General features: G+C 39.8%; 1 protein-coding gene across 1 annotated transcript; it reads right to left on the bottom strand.

The window, feature by feature from the left end:
• Positions 1 to 218: 218 nt before the first annotated feature.
• On the bottom strand, positions 219 to 7,156 carry foxn4 (forkhead box N4). Its single transcript, XM_034122355.1, has 10 exons — positions 6,933 to 7,156; positions 6,251 to 6,351; positions 3,683 to 3,849; positions 3,040 to 3,155; positions 2,844 to 2,954; positions 2,543 to 2,670; positions 2,315 to 2,411; positions 2,005 to 2,212; positions 907 to 1,299; positions 219 to 504 (listed from the first exon to the last, which is right to left on the bottom strand). The coding sequence occupies exons 2-10, from the start codon at positions 6,328 to 6,330 to the stop codon at positions 254 to 256; spliced, it is 1,551 nt and encodes a 516-aa protein (XP_033978246.1). The 5' UTR covers positions 6,331 to 6,351; positions 6,933 to 7,156; the 3' UTR covers positions 219 to 253.
• Positions 7,157 to 14,376: the final 7,220 nt, after the last annotated feature.

Genomic DNA, 14,376 nt, shown 5'->3' with positions numbered 1-14,376 from the left:
AGGTTTCTTAAATCTTACATATTTTCTTTCTTCTTGCCTCTTAATTTATCAGCAGTTTTAGTTCTTAGTGAGCACTTGTGGGCTTTATGTGAAATGATTTTTGAAGTAGTTCCCGGCTGACTGTAGGAAAGCAGTTTGATTTGTACTTGTAGGAGCACAAACTAATTCAGATTTTGACCTCAGTTGGCTTCCACAGATATCCAGTGATGGTTGAATAAATCAGGTCGACTCTGTTTGATACAGTTCAGCTGCTTCATAACAGGGCGATGGGCTTGTTGTTGGCCTGTGCACCCATATACTGGGAGGCCAGGTGATCCTGGGTGGTGTAGGCGGTGTAGAGACCCGTCACTTGCACATCTGACAGCGGCAGGTTTGCTCCGTTGGACATGGGAGTCAGGTGGGCTGTTCCCAAGTCACAGTCTGATAGTCGGAGGGGCGAGTTACTGAAGGTGCCCAAAGCATCCAGGTTAAAGCTGTCGTCCTTCATTTCCTCCCACAGATTACCTGAGCAGATGGAAGGAGAGGTTAGTATACTGATGGAACAACACTTCTATTTTATTGTTTTTATTTCAATTGTTTTATGTCTTATAAGATAAGATAATTTGGGAAATGTTTGCATTGCAGCAGCATAAAAAGACAAGGCATTGTACATTAGAGAAATTAAAAGACTAGAAATAGACAATCCAAAATGTAAACGTCTTAAATAGAAATAAAATAGCATTAAAAAAAGTTAAAAAATATACATTTGGAAATACAACATTATACATGTTATGCTGCATTGTTGGAGGAGCCTTGGACTTAAGTTTTTCATTGCCATATCTACACAGTAGCTACTGTGCATGACAATAAAGCCTTTGAATTATATAGCAAACTTAAAATAAAATGATATTTAAATAATGTGTTTACCTTGAAGGGCAAAGTCCATGATGCTGGGGTCCAGTGCGTCCACCTCTGTGTGCGTATCACCGTGCACGATGTAGAAGTCTTCATGCTGCTTGTTGGAGTGCTGGGTGAGTGGACTGTGACAGAGGTCAGGGACGGTGTGGAGGGGGGGTGTCTGGGCCGGGGCGGGGGACATGGGGGCGAGGCGGGCCTGAGCGTGGAGCTGGGCCTGGAGCTGGTGGTGCTGGTGCATGGGTAAACAGGGCAGGGACAGCGTGACAATCGGCTGAGGCTGCATCTGGGACGGGACGGACAGCGGGAGGCCGGAGGGACAGCTGGGGAGGCGGGTCATGCTGGCCTCTAAAGCCTTACGCCTGCAGTTCTCTGGGCGGTCTGTGATCAGTTTGTCCAACTCATCTGCAGGGAAAAAAACGATTATCAGACAAGGTGAAATTATTTTGTCAGATTTTATTGACTTGGGTGGGAGAAGTTCTCAGATCTTGTACTTAAGTAAAAGGAGAAGTACCAGAGTGTAGGAATACTCTGTTACAGGTAAAAGTCCTGCAATCAAAATGTTACTTGAGTAAAAGTACAAAAGTATAAGCATCAAAATATACTTAAAGTACAAAAAGTAAAAGTACTGTTTTGATTATAATTATATTGTATTGTATTGATGTAGTTTTAATCACTTTGTATGCTGCAGGGTAGCTTGTGAATTTACTCCAGGTGTAAATAAAGTCTTATTTAAGTGTTGACTATATTTCACATCATTAATCCAAATCTGCAAAGTAACTAAAGGTATTAAATAATTGTAGTGGAGTAGAGAAAAAGTAGTATAACATTGAAATACTCAGAGTGAAGTACAAGTCCCTCAAAATGTTACTAATGTAGTATTTGAGTAATCTACTTAGTTACTTTACACCACTGCTTAAAGCCTTTTTGAGCTTAACACTTTTCGAGACTGCATTCATTCTAACAAAATGATGGCACGAGGCATTTCTAAAATTCAACAAATGTTGTTTAAAGGAGGAAGGACATCTTTCAACAAGGCACATAGTTTACAAATAACTGTCGGCTTATCTGATTCTGATCAAATTGAATAAAACATGGATTCCTCCTAACCAGGGTTAGCCATGCTGCGGCGGATGGCTGGAAGGTCCTTGCGTTTCCACTTCTGCATCTCTTCCTCCATCTTGTCAATTTTGGCAGGGTTCAGCGCCCACAGACAGCCCTTACGGGAGGAGCTGCTCGTCTTGTTCTCCACTTTCTCGAAGCATTTGTTTAAGGACAGGTTGTGTCTGACTGAGTTCTTCCATCCATCAGGTGCAATCTGCAGGGAGAAAAGGGGAAGTTTATAATAAGTCAAATGTTTTCTCAACAGCATGCATGTTGATCTTCAGTCCTTTTCTGCAATATAAATGGAGTAGCATACCTTGAAATAAGGGAAGTGATCCTTCATAAAGCTATAGATCTCACTGACTGGGAGGCTGCCAGTTTTGCTGTTCTTCAGAGCCATGGCAATCAAACAGCTGGGAAAAAATGACCAGAAAACAATCGTTATTTTAATGTAGTTCAGAAAGAAAAGGCTGAAATACACTGAAGATTATTAGGAAGATTTGGTGGGTGTTATTATATGTAAGGTATGTTAGTGAGGTCTGACCTGTAGGAATAGATTGGCTTGGGGAAAGACTTGGGCTGCAGCTCCTGGTCTTGTGGAGCCAGACGAGGTTGTGTGAAAAGACTTTGGTTGTTGAAAGAGACATTGCTATAAAGCCCACCAGTTGAACACTATAACAAAAATAGAGAAAGATAATTAGGAACTTCATAATTTGCATTTATTCATTGTGACCAACCAAGTTTTTATCAGGTAGCATAATGTGCAGAGATCCATGTTATCCACACAAATAGCAAAATTAGCAACAACAACAACAACATGAGATTATCAGTTGAGAGATTGGTACCTGTTGTCCAGTTTGGGTAAGAGAGTACACCTGCTGGGGGGCAGACTGGTAGACTGAGGTAGGGCACTGGTATCCCGGAGAGGGCATCCCATTCATGGAGAATGGAGACATCTGTAAAGCAGATACAGTAATATTTGTTAATCATCCCTATAAAACGCTTGCTTGTTTTTTTTATTGCAATTCTGTTGAAACTCACACTCCCGCTGTGGGTGTTGATGATGCTGATTCCCAGAGGGCTGTGCTGCATGTTGCTCTGGAGGTGCAGCATGGAGCCTTGACCCGCCGTCATCGCAGTCATGTTGCTCAGTTGAGCTGTGAGAAGGAGCAATAATTGTATTCGATTTAAAAAATTGTACTGAAATAATCCTGAAGTGCTTTCTTTTTTTATCCAGAGAGATATGATGTGATGGCGGTAACAACCAGAAGAATATATAAAGGAATAGGTAGTATGTTTTTGATAATCATATAACCAAAAAAAATACCACAATAAGAAGTCGATACCTAAGCTTCTGTTGAAAGTGCTACACAATAAAATGTTCAGTATATGGCTGCAAATTGGTCCTGTAAGTCAATTTTATTTATTTTAATTATAATTGTTTGCATTTTTGATCTACTGAGCACAATGCATAATCTATTTAAATGATGGTTTGAGGTTAACTGTGTTAACTTGTCCCTGTGTTATTAGTGAAGCATAGTCCCAACAGCAGTGCTGTACTGTTAACGTCCATTATGACACCGTGTTTATATCTGCAGATGAGGGAATCCTGCTGTCCTGATTATCCAATGAGAGGGCTGATGCCGTTTTTGAATGTTGCACTGTCCCCTCCCTGTCCCCTCACCTGTCTGTTGCTCCAACAGGCTGCCCTGGGGGGGGCCGTTACTGAGGCCTCTGCTATCAGCCATCTGCTGGAGCCGGGGCACATCCACTGAGGTGAGCCATGACAGAGACTGCAGGTCCCCAGGGAGGTCCTCCTCCCTAAGCTGGGAGGGGTCCGTGGTCAGAAGCCTTCAAAAGAGGAGAAAGAGGGGGGGTTAACACGGCTGTCACACACAGACACACACAAGTGGAATTTAAATCTAAACACTAGATAGAACATTTTGTCCTTCAAAGTCAGACCACTGTAATGAGTGTGAATGTGGGCAAACAGAGATGAAAGCTGCTCAGTGAAGCCGGGCATCAACCATCCAGGATTTACCATAAGTAGATTAACTACAAGTGTTATCTTGCAGTGACAGTTTTATTCACCCATGGAGTTAAACAAGCTTACCGTTGAGACTAATTCATCTGTTAGGATTAGGTTTTTTTAATTTATTATAAAGGCACACTGACCTTTGTTTTTCTAGTTATTAACAATATTCCGTTTTTCTTTTCAATAATTTGAAGGAATATTTTTTCAACCTATAATTTATTAAAATATTCTGTAAAGGGAATTCAAATGTAGGATTTCTGTTTAACCAGTGCCCTGTTAGTACCAATCAGCTTCAGCCATTACGTTTTTTATGAGGCGAGCCTCGAAGAGAAAGCAAAGAAAGGAGAGGAATCCTCTTGAATCCTCTCCAGTCTTCTCCGCACACACACACTTACTGTGCAAAGGTCTAGTAATTGGGGTCGCTATGACAACACACACTATTCGGTTAGGGTCTGTAGACAGTGAATAAGTACCCACCCCTCCCCTTCACACACACACAAAATCTCCTAATAAAAAAAATCAACCCTGTGTCAGGTGACCACGGCCTCGCCTTCCACCATTGGCTGAATCATAAGTAAACAACGCATTGGATCGTTTGAAACATGGGACAGCAGCACATGTTGCCTGTAACAGTTGGCCTTGTCTATTGAAAAATGATCACCTATTGTGTCCCAAACGACAAATCTGCCCAGTGGCACGTGGCTCTATTGTCTTCCCCAGACCCTTCCTTGATTGTCTCTGTCGTTTCTTTTCTTTACACAGCCCCCTTGCATTAATCTGTTGGAATGACAGCCCTCACATAAGAGGGACAAATAGGATGCCATCTGCTTCCCTGTCCCTTTCCAGCCTCTAACCTCACCCAGCCCCCTTCCCCCATCGCCTTGCCCCGTCCTCCATTAATGGGGGAAATCAACGGAGCCCCGGGCCAGTGGGGGGTGCAAGTGTAGTTTGAGGTCAGGGCTGTGTGTCTGCCGTCTAAAGCAGTGACATCATGCAGCCGGGAATCAGCAGCACACTTCCTCCAACACCTTGCATGCGCCACTAAAGGATTCAGAGTGATTATCCTTTTTGCAGCAGGTGGCATTGTGAAGTTTAACACCCTGCGTAAGGTCACAATATCTTGAGCTTTAAAGTCGAGTTTTTGTTAGTTATTGGGCGACTGACTTACTCTTTTTCTATGTTTTGCTGCTAATAGTTTTATTTTACTTCTGGAGAAATACAGAAATGATATCTATGCATACAAGTCTGAGAGTCTATGACTTTTGAAACTTTTTTAACTTTGGTATTCTATTTTTTAAAGCATAAACGTAGGTGTGCATACACTCAAATCAAAACTATGTATAATATTTGATATGGCTTTACTTTTCAGAATCTGAATCTGAATTCCTTTGTTCTTCTCACAAAGGGGAAATGTATATTGTTACAGCAAAGTATAGATAGAGCACTATTATATAAAAGATAGTATTCAAAATGATTACAATTTACAGAAGTACACATTCAGGTAGATGTCAGGTTTACACTTTGATTCACAAATCAACTCAATGTGGCAATTGCCTATTATTAAAGCCTGTTAGAAACGGATAGAAATGTAAAGATGATACATGGGGGGGCTTATTCCCACTCCCCTCCTCTCTCTCAATCAGCAGCATAGAAATTGTTCACTGATGCAAAACATGTTGAGCTGGTGTCTCCGTGTATCATCCCGGCCTTCCCAGAGGTTCAACAACACAAAATATTGCACCTCCTCCTCCCTCTCTGCCTCCCTCCCTCCCCCCCTCCCTCCTTTTCTAATTGGGAGCCACTTGTGCATACTGGTGACCCAGAGTGCCCGTCTCCCCCTGAGCAGGCAGGCCAAGAGGCTCAGGCTCTCCGTGTGCCGACAGCGGGAGTGTAAACAGAGCTGATGGTTTCTGACAGATCCTTTCAGACTGAAAATCATTTATTCTTCAGGATTTTTTTCTCCTTTTTCATGAAACCCCCCATGCACAAAAAGAACTGTCCATCTACCTTCAGATTAAACATAGTGGGTTTGGACAGTTTGTTCCATGACCATTTGGGAAACACCTTTGAAGGTTTGACAAATAAAAATATGCCTTTTATCTATTGAGGCGTCACAGATTTGATCCTTAGTGTTTTTGACAATATGCAACACATTTTAATATGTCGTTTAGTGGTAGAGGATTCTGATACAACTCAATTTTTATTTTAAAGTCTTACCTGTAGTCCTGTGGAGACGGATGATGCCCAGCATTCTCAATGATTCCTGACATCATGGATGTTATTCCACCTTCTATCATTTCCTGGGATATGTGGTACCACTGCAATGAAATACATACAATAAACATACTTTAGGTTATCCTCCCAGTGAATATTCAAGCTGGGATCAAAAACCTATGTAGAAGACATTATCTAAATATAAATTGTGTCTTCAGTAAACAGCAAGTGCTATTCTGAAAATATAAGATTGTTCAACAAAAATAATACATTTTAAACTGAAGTGTAAGATTTAATAAACATTGAGCACAACAAAAAGCAAATAAAAAATAAATGTAATGGTAGCTCATAAAATGTCTGTTTGGCATCAGTGTGCCTTTGTTGTATTCAAATCCCATTTTGCAGTTTGGATCATTTTAGTTCACTTTACTTCACTAATTTAGCTCTAATTCAATTTCCTAGAAATGCAGAGAACTAATAACTTGTAGCCTAATCAAGTGTTCAGCTTAAATGTTTACATAACAGTTTGGACACATTAGCTCAGGTTTAAATGTCATTCAGCCTTCCAACAGAGAAACTGTGGTTAAAGTCTAAAGAAAACACATTAAAATATAAATATTCTCTTGAAGAAACAACAATCCGACAAAGACTATGATGAGATAAAAAATAAATGATTCAATTGTACCTGTTTTGGATGATATTGAAGAAAGTGTGAGCTGGTCGGAGCCCCTGTACTGTATTTCACTGTGTTGCACTTGATTCTCCAAAAACCGTTTTTAAATTTCCCTCTCTGGAGCTGTCCAGCGCTCGCACATGCGCAGTGGAGACTTCAGCAGAGCTCCCAGGCGCCCGGGGGGCAGGAGGATACCATGAGTTTGACAGCTGCTATTAATGCAGTGCGTGTTAACAGTCCCTACAACATCCACACTTCACACGGCAGGAGTAGAGATGTCGAGGTTTTATTTTTCTCTCAGTTTTTGGGGGACTTTGTGCCACAGTGCGGTAGTGGTGCGCTCCTCAACTGCACCCAAACAAGTCCTTGTATTAAAAATCAGGTCCTACTTCCCCCAAATGTAGTCCGCCTATTAGATCGTTATTAGAAATATCAGATTATTAGATTTTTAGAGAAAATATGCCCACTGTCTTTCTTTCCTGTGTGCGTGTCCCTCCAGTGGTCGTGGCACACAGGTGCGTCTTATCAAAACACCAAATAGCCTACACGAGTTAAGGCCTAAATCCTGTTGAGGCTATTTAGAGTATTTGGCACCAAAAAAAAAATCAGATTAAGCGTAATAGGGTTAGAAAAGTTAAACAAAAAATGCATAAAAATTAAATATCCATTTTGCTCCACTATCTCTTCCTGTCAGGTTATTCCCAGTAAGCTCTCTCGATCAGGTCTAAGACGATTTGAGTCGCTACTTGTGTTGGCATCTGTGTAGGCTGTGTGAGTGTGAACTTTTTTTTTTAAGGGAGTGCTTGCAGATAATTTGCTTCCCGCCGCTGTGGCCGCGTCCTGCTCCTCTCAGCAGTGGGAAAAGCAGCCGGGGAGGCGCGGAGGGGGCCGGGGGCTGCTCAGGAGGCGGCAAACACTCTGCAGGCAGGTCCACTCAGAGAAAAAAGTCGCATGAAACTGTCTCAGATTGCTAACACATTTCACTATAATCAAGGGAATAAGAAATGCACCACTTCCTCTTTATAAGTTAACTTAACTGTATTTTCGGTTTTGTGAACTGAGCTGTGGGATTTCTTCTGCACTTCATTTGTCTATTTATTTCTCTGTAGCACTTTGGTCTGGAGGGTTTAAAGTGCTTTACAAATAAAGGTGTATTGAATGTATAGTATAAGCTAAGTGTGAAAAACTAACAAAACACTCCCAACTTCAGATTTTCAATTGGCATTTCTGTGAATGAAAAATAACATTTTCATTTTAGAAGAAAAACACAAGTATCTTAAGCCTTTTGGGTTAACGTTTAGGTGTGATTTTAGGAAAGTATTTGGCTTTTTCCCCATGTGTAAAACATCTAGAAAAATCCATCTGTATGAAAATGATTAGAGTTGAAAAATAGCTTTTGTTTTTGTTTGTTTGTTTACTTTTACCACACTTTCTGAGAAAAATACATTCGTATCTGGTGCATTCACAGACCCCAGGGGTCCTTGGGGAGACTCCAGGGGGTCCCCACCAAAGGAGAAGTTACATTTTCCATTGTTTGATTAGAACTTTAATGGGCTGCCTTTCAAATTAAATATATCCCTTTAAACAGTTTTATGATTCATAAAAGACATAAAGAATGACAGAAATCTTCTAAAAATAAATATCTGATGCAGTTAATGAGATAACAGACACAGGGATTGTCTTGGCAGACTTAAATGTAAAACCTGTTGGAGATTAAAATGTTCAGCCGGAAATTAAAGGGGAATTCCTTAAAGTCTGTGGGGAGGCTGCAGTGACAGCAGTATCAGCCCCTTGGGACCCTACAGATGGTAAATCGGCCTGTCACAATAGGCACAATCAATGATTACATGCATGAACGTAACGGACAAAAACAAGACCGTCACCATCCTCAGAGATCCTGAAGGTCCTAAAGCCTGCAGGGTTTGATCTGGAGGGGCAAAGTAAAGAGGGGGGGGGTGCTCTGTGTGAGATTCTGCAGGTCAAGAGTTGGTGTCATCAGGGTGACCTCTGCATTTACTTACAACATTCTCTACAACATTTAGCTTACAGTAAAACATGTTTACATGCATATGGTTTACTTCATCTGTAACTCCTCGAAACTGCTCTGTTTGTTCTTCCACTATTTTATTGTTTTTTGCATTTTGTTTTATTGTTTTATGTCCCAATATAATCATGTTGCATTGTTGGAGGAGCCTGGGACTTAAGATTGTCCTTCTACATTGTAGCTACTGTGACAATAAAGCCTTTGAATCCTTGAATAGAAACTCCACAGGTGCAAAACAGGCAAAGCCTCTTTGTACAATTTGTTCATCAATTATTGAGTTTATTTGCCAGCTGCAGGGGTTGGACAGTAATTACACACAACTTACTAACATAATTAGTCTGTTGAAAATAATGATGGGCTAATCTGAATAATAACTCCAGTTATTGTAAAGAGTCAAAATATTCCCCATGGTCAAATCATGTTGAGAGGATTGGCTGGTGTTTTATGTAACGGTACATTCATATAATATTGGCCTAAAAAAACAACCCAATTTGATTAAATCAACTCAGGCTTTGGAAACTTGTAATGGATTTTTGTTTAACCTTTTCATAGACCAAAATGCAGAGGACAGGAAGCGATGGAAACAAATGTTCTGCTGATGATGTGACCGCAAACAGGCACAGATGTAAGTACCCTGTTTTGTAGCTTTGTTATTGCTTGGTGCTCTTATGATCTACACTTTGTATTTAAAATTGGTCACACTTCAGTCATTTCATTCTGTCAAAATTACAAGATTCAGCAAAGGGTACGTCTGTGGTTACTTTGGCAGCTACAATTTCAGATATGTCTGTTGTGTTTTCTCCTTACTGCATTACATTATTTGTTATTAGCAAAGAAATATTATGAGCTTCTGAAAACTATGAATTATTTAATTATTTAAGTTTGCATGCCTTTAGTAAATATCAGCATATGGTGATATTAAAAAGCAAAGAGTGAAGAAGTATTCTACTTATGGTTAAAGTAACAATACTACAGTGTAAAAACATTCTGTCACAAGTTAAACTCATACATTAAAAGCGTTGCTAAAGTAAAAGTACAAACGTTTTTGAATTTATCCGGTATTTCAGGATCATGTTCATTTTCAGTTGGATTAAAATGACTGATTACAACACCAAAAGGTGGAGCTCATTTTAATTAGTTCATATACAGCTGGGTAGCTTAATATATTTATCCATTTATATATATTTTATAATTCTAATTACAATATTTGCCTAACAAATGGAATTGAGTAGATGTATACAATTGCAGAGAATAGAAAGTACCTTAAAATTGTACGACACTTTGGTAAATGCACTTAATTATATTCCATCATTGCTAAAAAGTAGGCAGCAAAAAAAGCAAAATAATCTAAAGCGATCTCACAGATACAGTAGCTGCCGGCCTGAGCATCAGGAGTCATTTCAGGCTCAGTGTCTAACATGTGGACGGGAGGAGCTGGCCATTAAACCCCCAACCCTGTGATTAGAGGACAGCCTGTTCCCCTCATGAGCTACACCTTTACCATATGTGTGGTTACATTTTTGATTTATTTAACCGGGACAGTGTACATTAATAAACATTTCTGTAAATGTGCCAGAGTTAGCCGGAAGGTTATTTTTCATCTGTAGTCCCTGGACAGTTCTTGTTAATCACCCTAAAAACTAATTTCATTTAAAATAACAAGTTAATACAATCAGTAAAAGCATGCAAAATAGAGGCTTACAATACTGGAAATGCTAATATAAAACAATAAAACAAAGCATGCATAATACATAGCAAAAGGACAGCAACAGGTTAAGGCACAGACAGACAGAGGGCTGTGAAGTGCAACAGATTATTTCAGTGTTGATTCCTCACCATGTTTTTAAATGAGATTCAATTTTATAAACTGAATGTGTTTTGTTCTCTTATTGTTGCTGGGATTGAGTTCCATTATTGTGCAGCTTTAACAGAAAATGTAGATTGACTAAAAGAACATTTCCTGATTTGAATAATGCATCTCCTATTTGCATTTGTCCTTATGTTGATAAACTATCTGAAAGGAGGTGAGAAGGGGCCGTGGATGATCTTGTACAGAAGGCAAGCATTTGAATGTTTAATTATGTTTTCCCAGCTCGTCAAGTTGTATCTTATATATTACCTATCTATTTATTATAAGAATTGTGCACTGATGAGAATTAACAGATTTCTTATCAAGTTTGTATGACAATCAGGTTAATGGCAATGAGCTTTTCATGGCCGTGTGATGCATTCAGGAAAGTGCAGGAACACACAGTGACGGCCCTGCTCGCTCATGGCTGATCAGGAGTAATATGGAAACAATGGGATCACCGCCTGAGGGCTGGCCTCTGTTTTTAGCCTGTGTTTTTGTCTTGCATCAAGTGTTTACTGAAAACACCTCAGCCCCTCTGAGAACGAGGTCAGCTCGCCCTCTCTAATCAGACACAGTGTCCCCCCAGAACAACGTGTCACCCAGAGTGACCCTCCGGCCACACAGAGGAAGCTGCTGTCAGCCGTGCTTAGCCAAGGAGCAGCAACAGTGTCCTGCCAAATACTTTTTTTTCTCAGTGAAGCTTCAACCTGGATGGAGCAGATTGCCAGGCTCAGGTTCCCTTGTTAAATGTCAGCCAATCAGAGATAAAGCAGAACAGGTTTCAGTATACTTACAGCTTCACGGAGGGAGGCCAAAAATAAAACAGTGATGTCTGTATTACAGTGTTTTTTAATGTATCATTGATGTGTAGCCTTGAAACTGCTGAAGCCTTGAAGTGCAGCTCAGCACTGTTCTGATTTAAGAAACTTGTGTAAAAGGGACAGTTTATCCAAATCACAAACAGAAAAGAAAGCACCATATAACTCGTTTCAATATATAGACATTTAAACAGTTTACATTTTATTTGGCAAAACTTTAAGGTCCACTAAATACATTTAAAGCAGTTTACACCTGCTTTGGGGATAAACATGTGGTTCTTAACCCATTGCTAAATTACATTTGACAAAGTCAGCAGCAATAAAAAAAAAGGCACATGCCTAATTCAAAGAACACCCTGTTAGCAGCCTTAACAAAAACTATTAGCAATATTTCATATTAAAATAAGCCCTTTACACAGCCGACATTTCGACTTGTCATAGTAGGAAAAGCCCTGATTTTGTTGGCTCTGATCTGTTAAAGTGTCCCACTAAGCCATGACAGTTGGCCAGCATTAGCCATAGCAGGTCTGTGAACTATAGGAAATCAATGGGAAATCAGACATTGTAATTTTTCTTTAATTAAGTAAACTGAATCTTTAACAAAAATGACCTCAACCTGCTGCTGCTTCATTTACTCAATTGCTATAATTCATACTTCTACTTTAATTAGGTGTAATCTAATCAATTATATTTCATAATGTTGTACTGCAACTCCAAAGAAAAGGTACTTTTTATTCCGCCGCCCTAACATGATTACTGTAGTTAGTTACTATACATAATCATTTTCTTACTTATGAAAATGTATTTTCACTGTGTCTATTTCATGTTTTATTTAAATAAGAGATCTAAACATTTCTATATTCATTACTTAAAATCCACGTTTTCTTTAGTTTTTTAGAATATGTTTTAATATTGGTCAAGCAAAATGCCCCTGCTGACCAACATGTTTCTGCTTCTGACAGCAGAGGACTTCTCTGGACAGACTGCTCAACATCACCATCCCATTGTCCTGCAGGATCACAGAAAAACTACTAGTATTTTAAAGGTTTAGAAAGGTCAATTGGGTTGACCTCTGAGTGACCTGTGTCAACACCAAAGCCTCTGGTCTGAGGCGAGGTCAATCCTTCTCAGTGCCCCAAAGGGTAAAGATGGAGCAAAAGTCCTCTTCTTTTTCCACATCCGATTGAGTGCAAAAAACCTCATTTCCAAAAGAGCTCTCTTAACTTTTATATGTGTCACAGCAGGCACATGATGTCCCCTAAGGGTGTCACTCAGACACCCCTCAGTCAAGTTGTCTGAATAAATGTGCATTTAGTTTTTGCAGTGACCTTGCAGAAGTCATCAAAGCTGGCATTTCATTCCTAGTGTGTGTGAGCGGGTATTTGGAGAAGAAAATTGTCAAATCAAGCTGGATACAATGCAATATTTAAAAGTAAAGTGCATAAACATAGGACAGAGTAAGAAATCACAATCACAAGAGGCACTCAATTATGTTATACATCCTTTTGGTCTCTTGAGCAGGACAGAAATGATCAAAGTTTTAAATAAAAGTCCAATGTGAAGTATGAAGTAACCTTTCTGACACCGGCATTTTGGGACTAAAATTATGACGGGGCCCAGGCTTCGTTACGCTGCTCTGAAAAATTAGAATAATGGACTATGAAAGACGGAGAGGTCCAAAGAAAGGGACAGGGGAAGAAAGAAAGTCTTTGGGAAAAAGGGAATTAGATAGGAAGAGAGGGAGAAATAAAGAGAGGGAAACAGTGAAATGGAGACAAAATGAGAAGGAGAGAAAAGAGAGGGGGCAGTAGTGGTTTGATGTGAGTGTTATCATCAGCTCTCATTCTCAGCATGGATTCTATAATGGGAAAATCAACCTCTCTGACTCCTGTGTAATTGGATTTGCCGGGTCTCGTGCTGAATCAGAGCCCAGTGGGTAGCACAAAGCTTGTTAAGATTGGACAAGCATTGCTGGGCCGCTGGGCCAGGAGAAGAGGTGGGGCATCGACAGAGGTAACCCTGACAACTTTTCTGAAGTGGAGGAGGGTGAATAATTCAAATGTGTTGAATGCTCATCCTTTATAGACACTTGAGTCTAAGCTTTCCAATCAATCCATTAATTGTTTCATAAATGGTTTCTTTTGTTACAATTAGGTCACCAAGACAGAGACAATGGACACCTGTGTTACCTATGGGGGAGTTTGTTACTATTGAGGTAACCAGGTAACTAAAGTAAACAGTTTTACTCTCTGCAAAGCTACATTAAGGCATTGTCATTTCTTCCACACAATTAGCCTCACAATAAACTACAATTCCTGTATCAAAACCTTTAATTTAATAGTGGTAAAGTATCCCTTTGTATCTTATAGATAGATACATCATAAATGCAGGAAAACAAAGTAGGCTATAGGCTCAACTCTTTCAGCTAGCAACATTAGCTTACTAGCATTGTCATGAAGTTAGCAATGCTGACATTAGCATTACGTTCAAATTGCAGTTCAGCTGCTAGCATAGTTGTGCACTCTTTTTGTGTTGTTACTCCTGTCAATTGAGTGGCTTTTCTAACACCGTTTTTTGTGCATATTTGTCTGTCATCACTTCTGAGAGTAATTCAAGCAGAGGTACTTTGGAGAAACCTACAACCACTTTTGAAAAAGAAGACACCCATACTGCTGTAGGATGACTCCACATGAAAGTGTTGTGAAGAGGAAAGGAGTGCATCGTTGTCATCACAAACCGTAT

The sequence above is a fragment of the Trematomus bernacchii genome, unplaced genomic scaffold (genome assembly GCF_902827165.1).
Source record: "Trematomus bernacchii unplaced genomic scaffold, fTreBer1.1, whole genome shotgun sequence".
In the NCBI taxonomy this organism is placed as follows: Eukaryota; Metazoa; Chordata; class Actinopteri; order Perciformes; family Nototheniidae; genus Trematomus; species Trematomus bernacchii.
The sequence above is the reverse complement of the archived record's forward strand: the minus strand, read 5'-3'. Positions and strand labels throughout refer to the sequence as shown.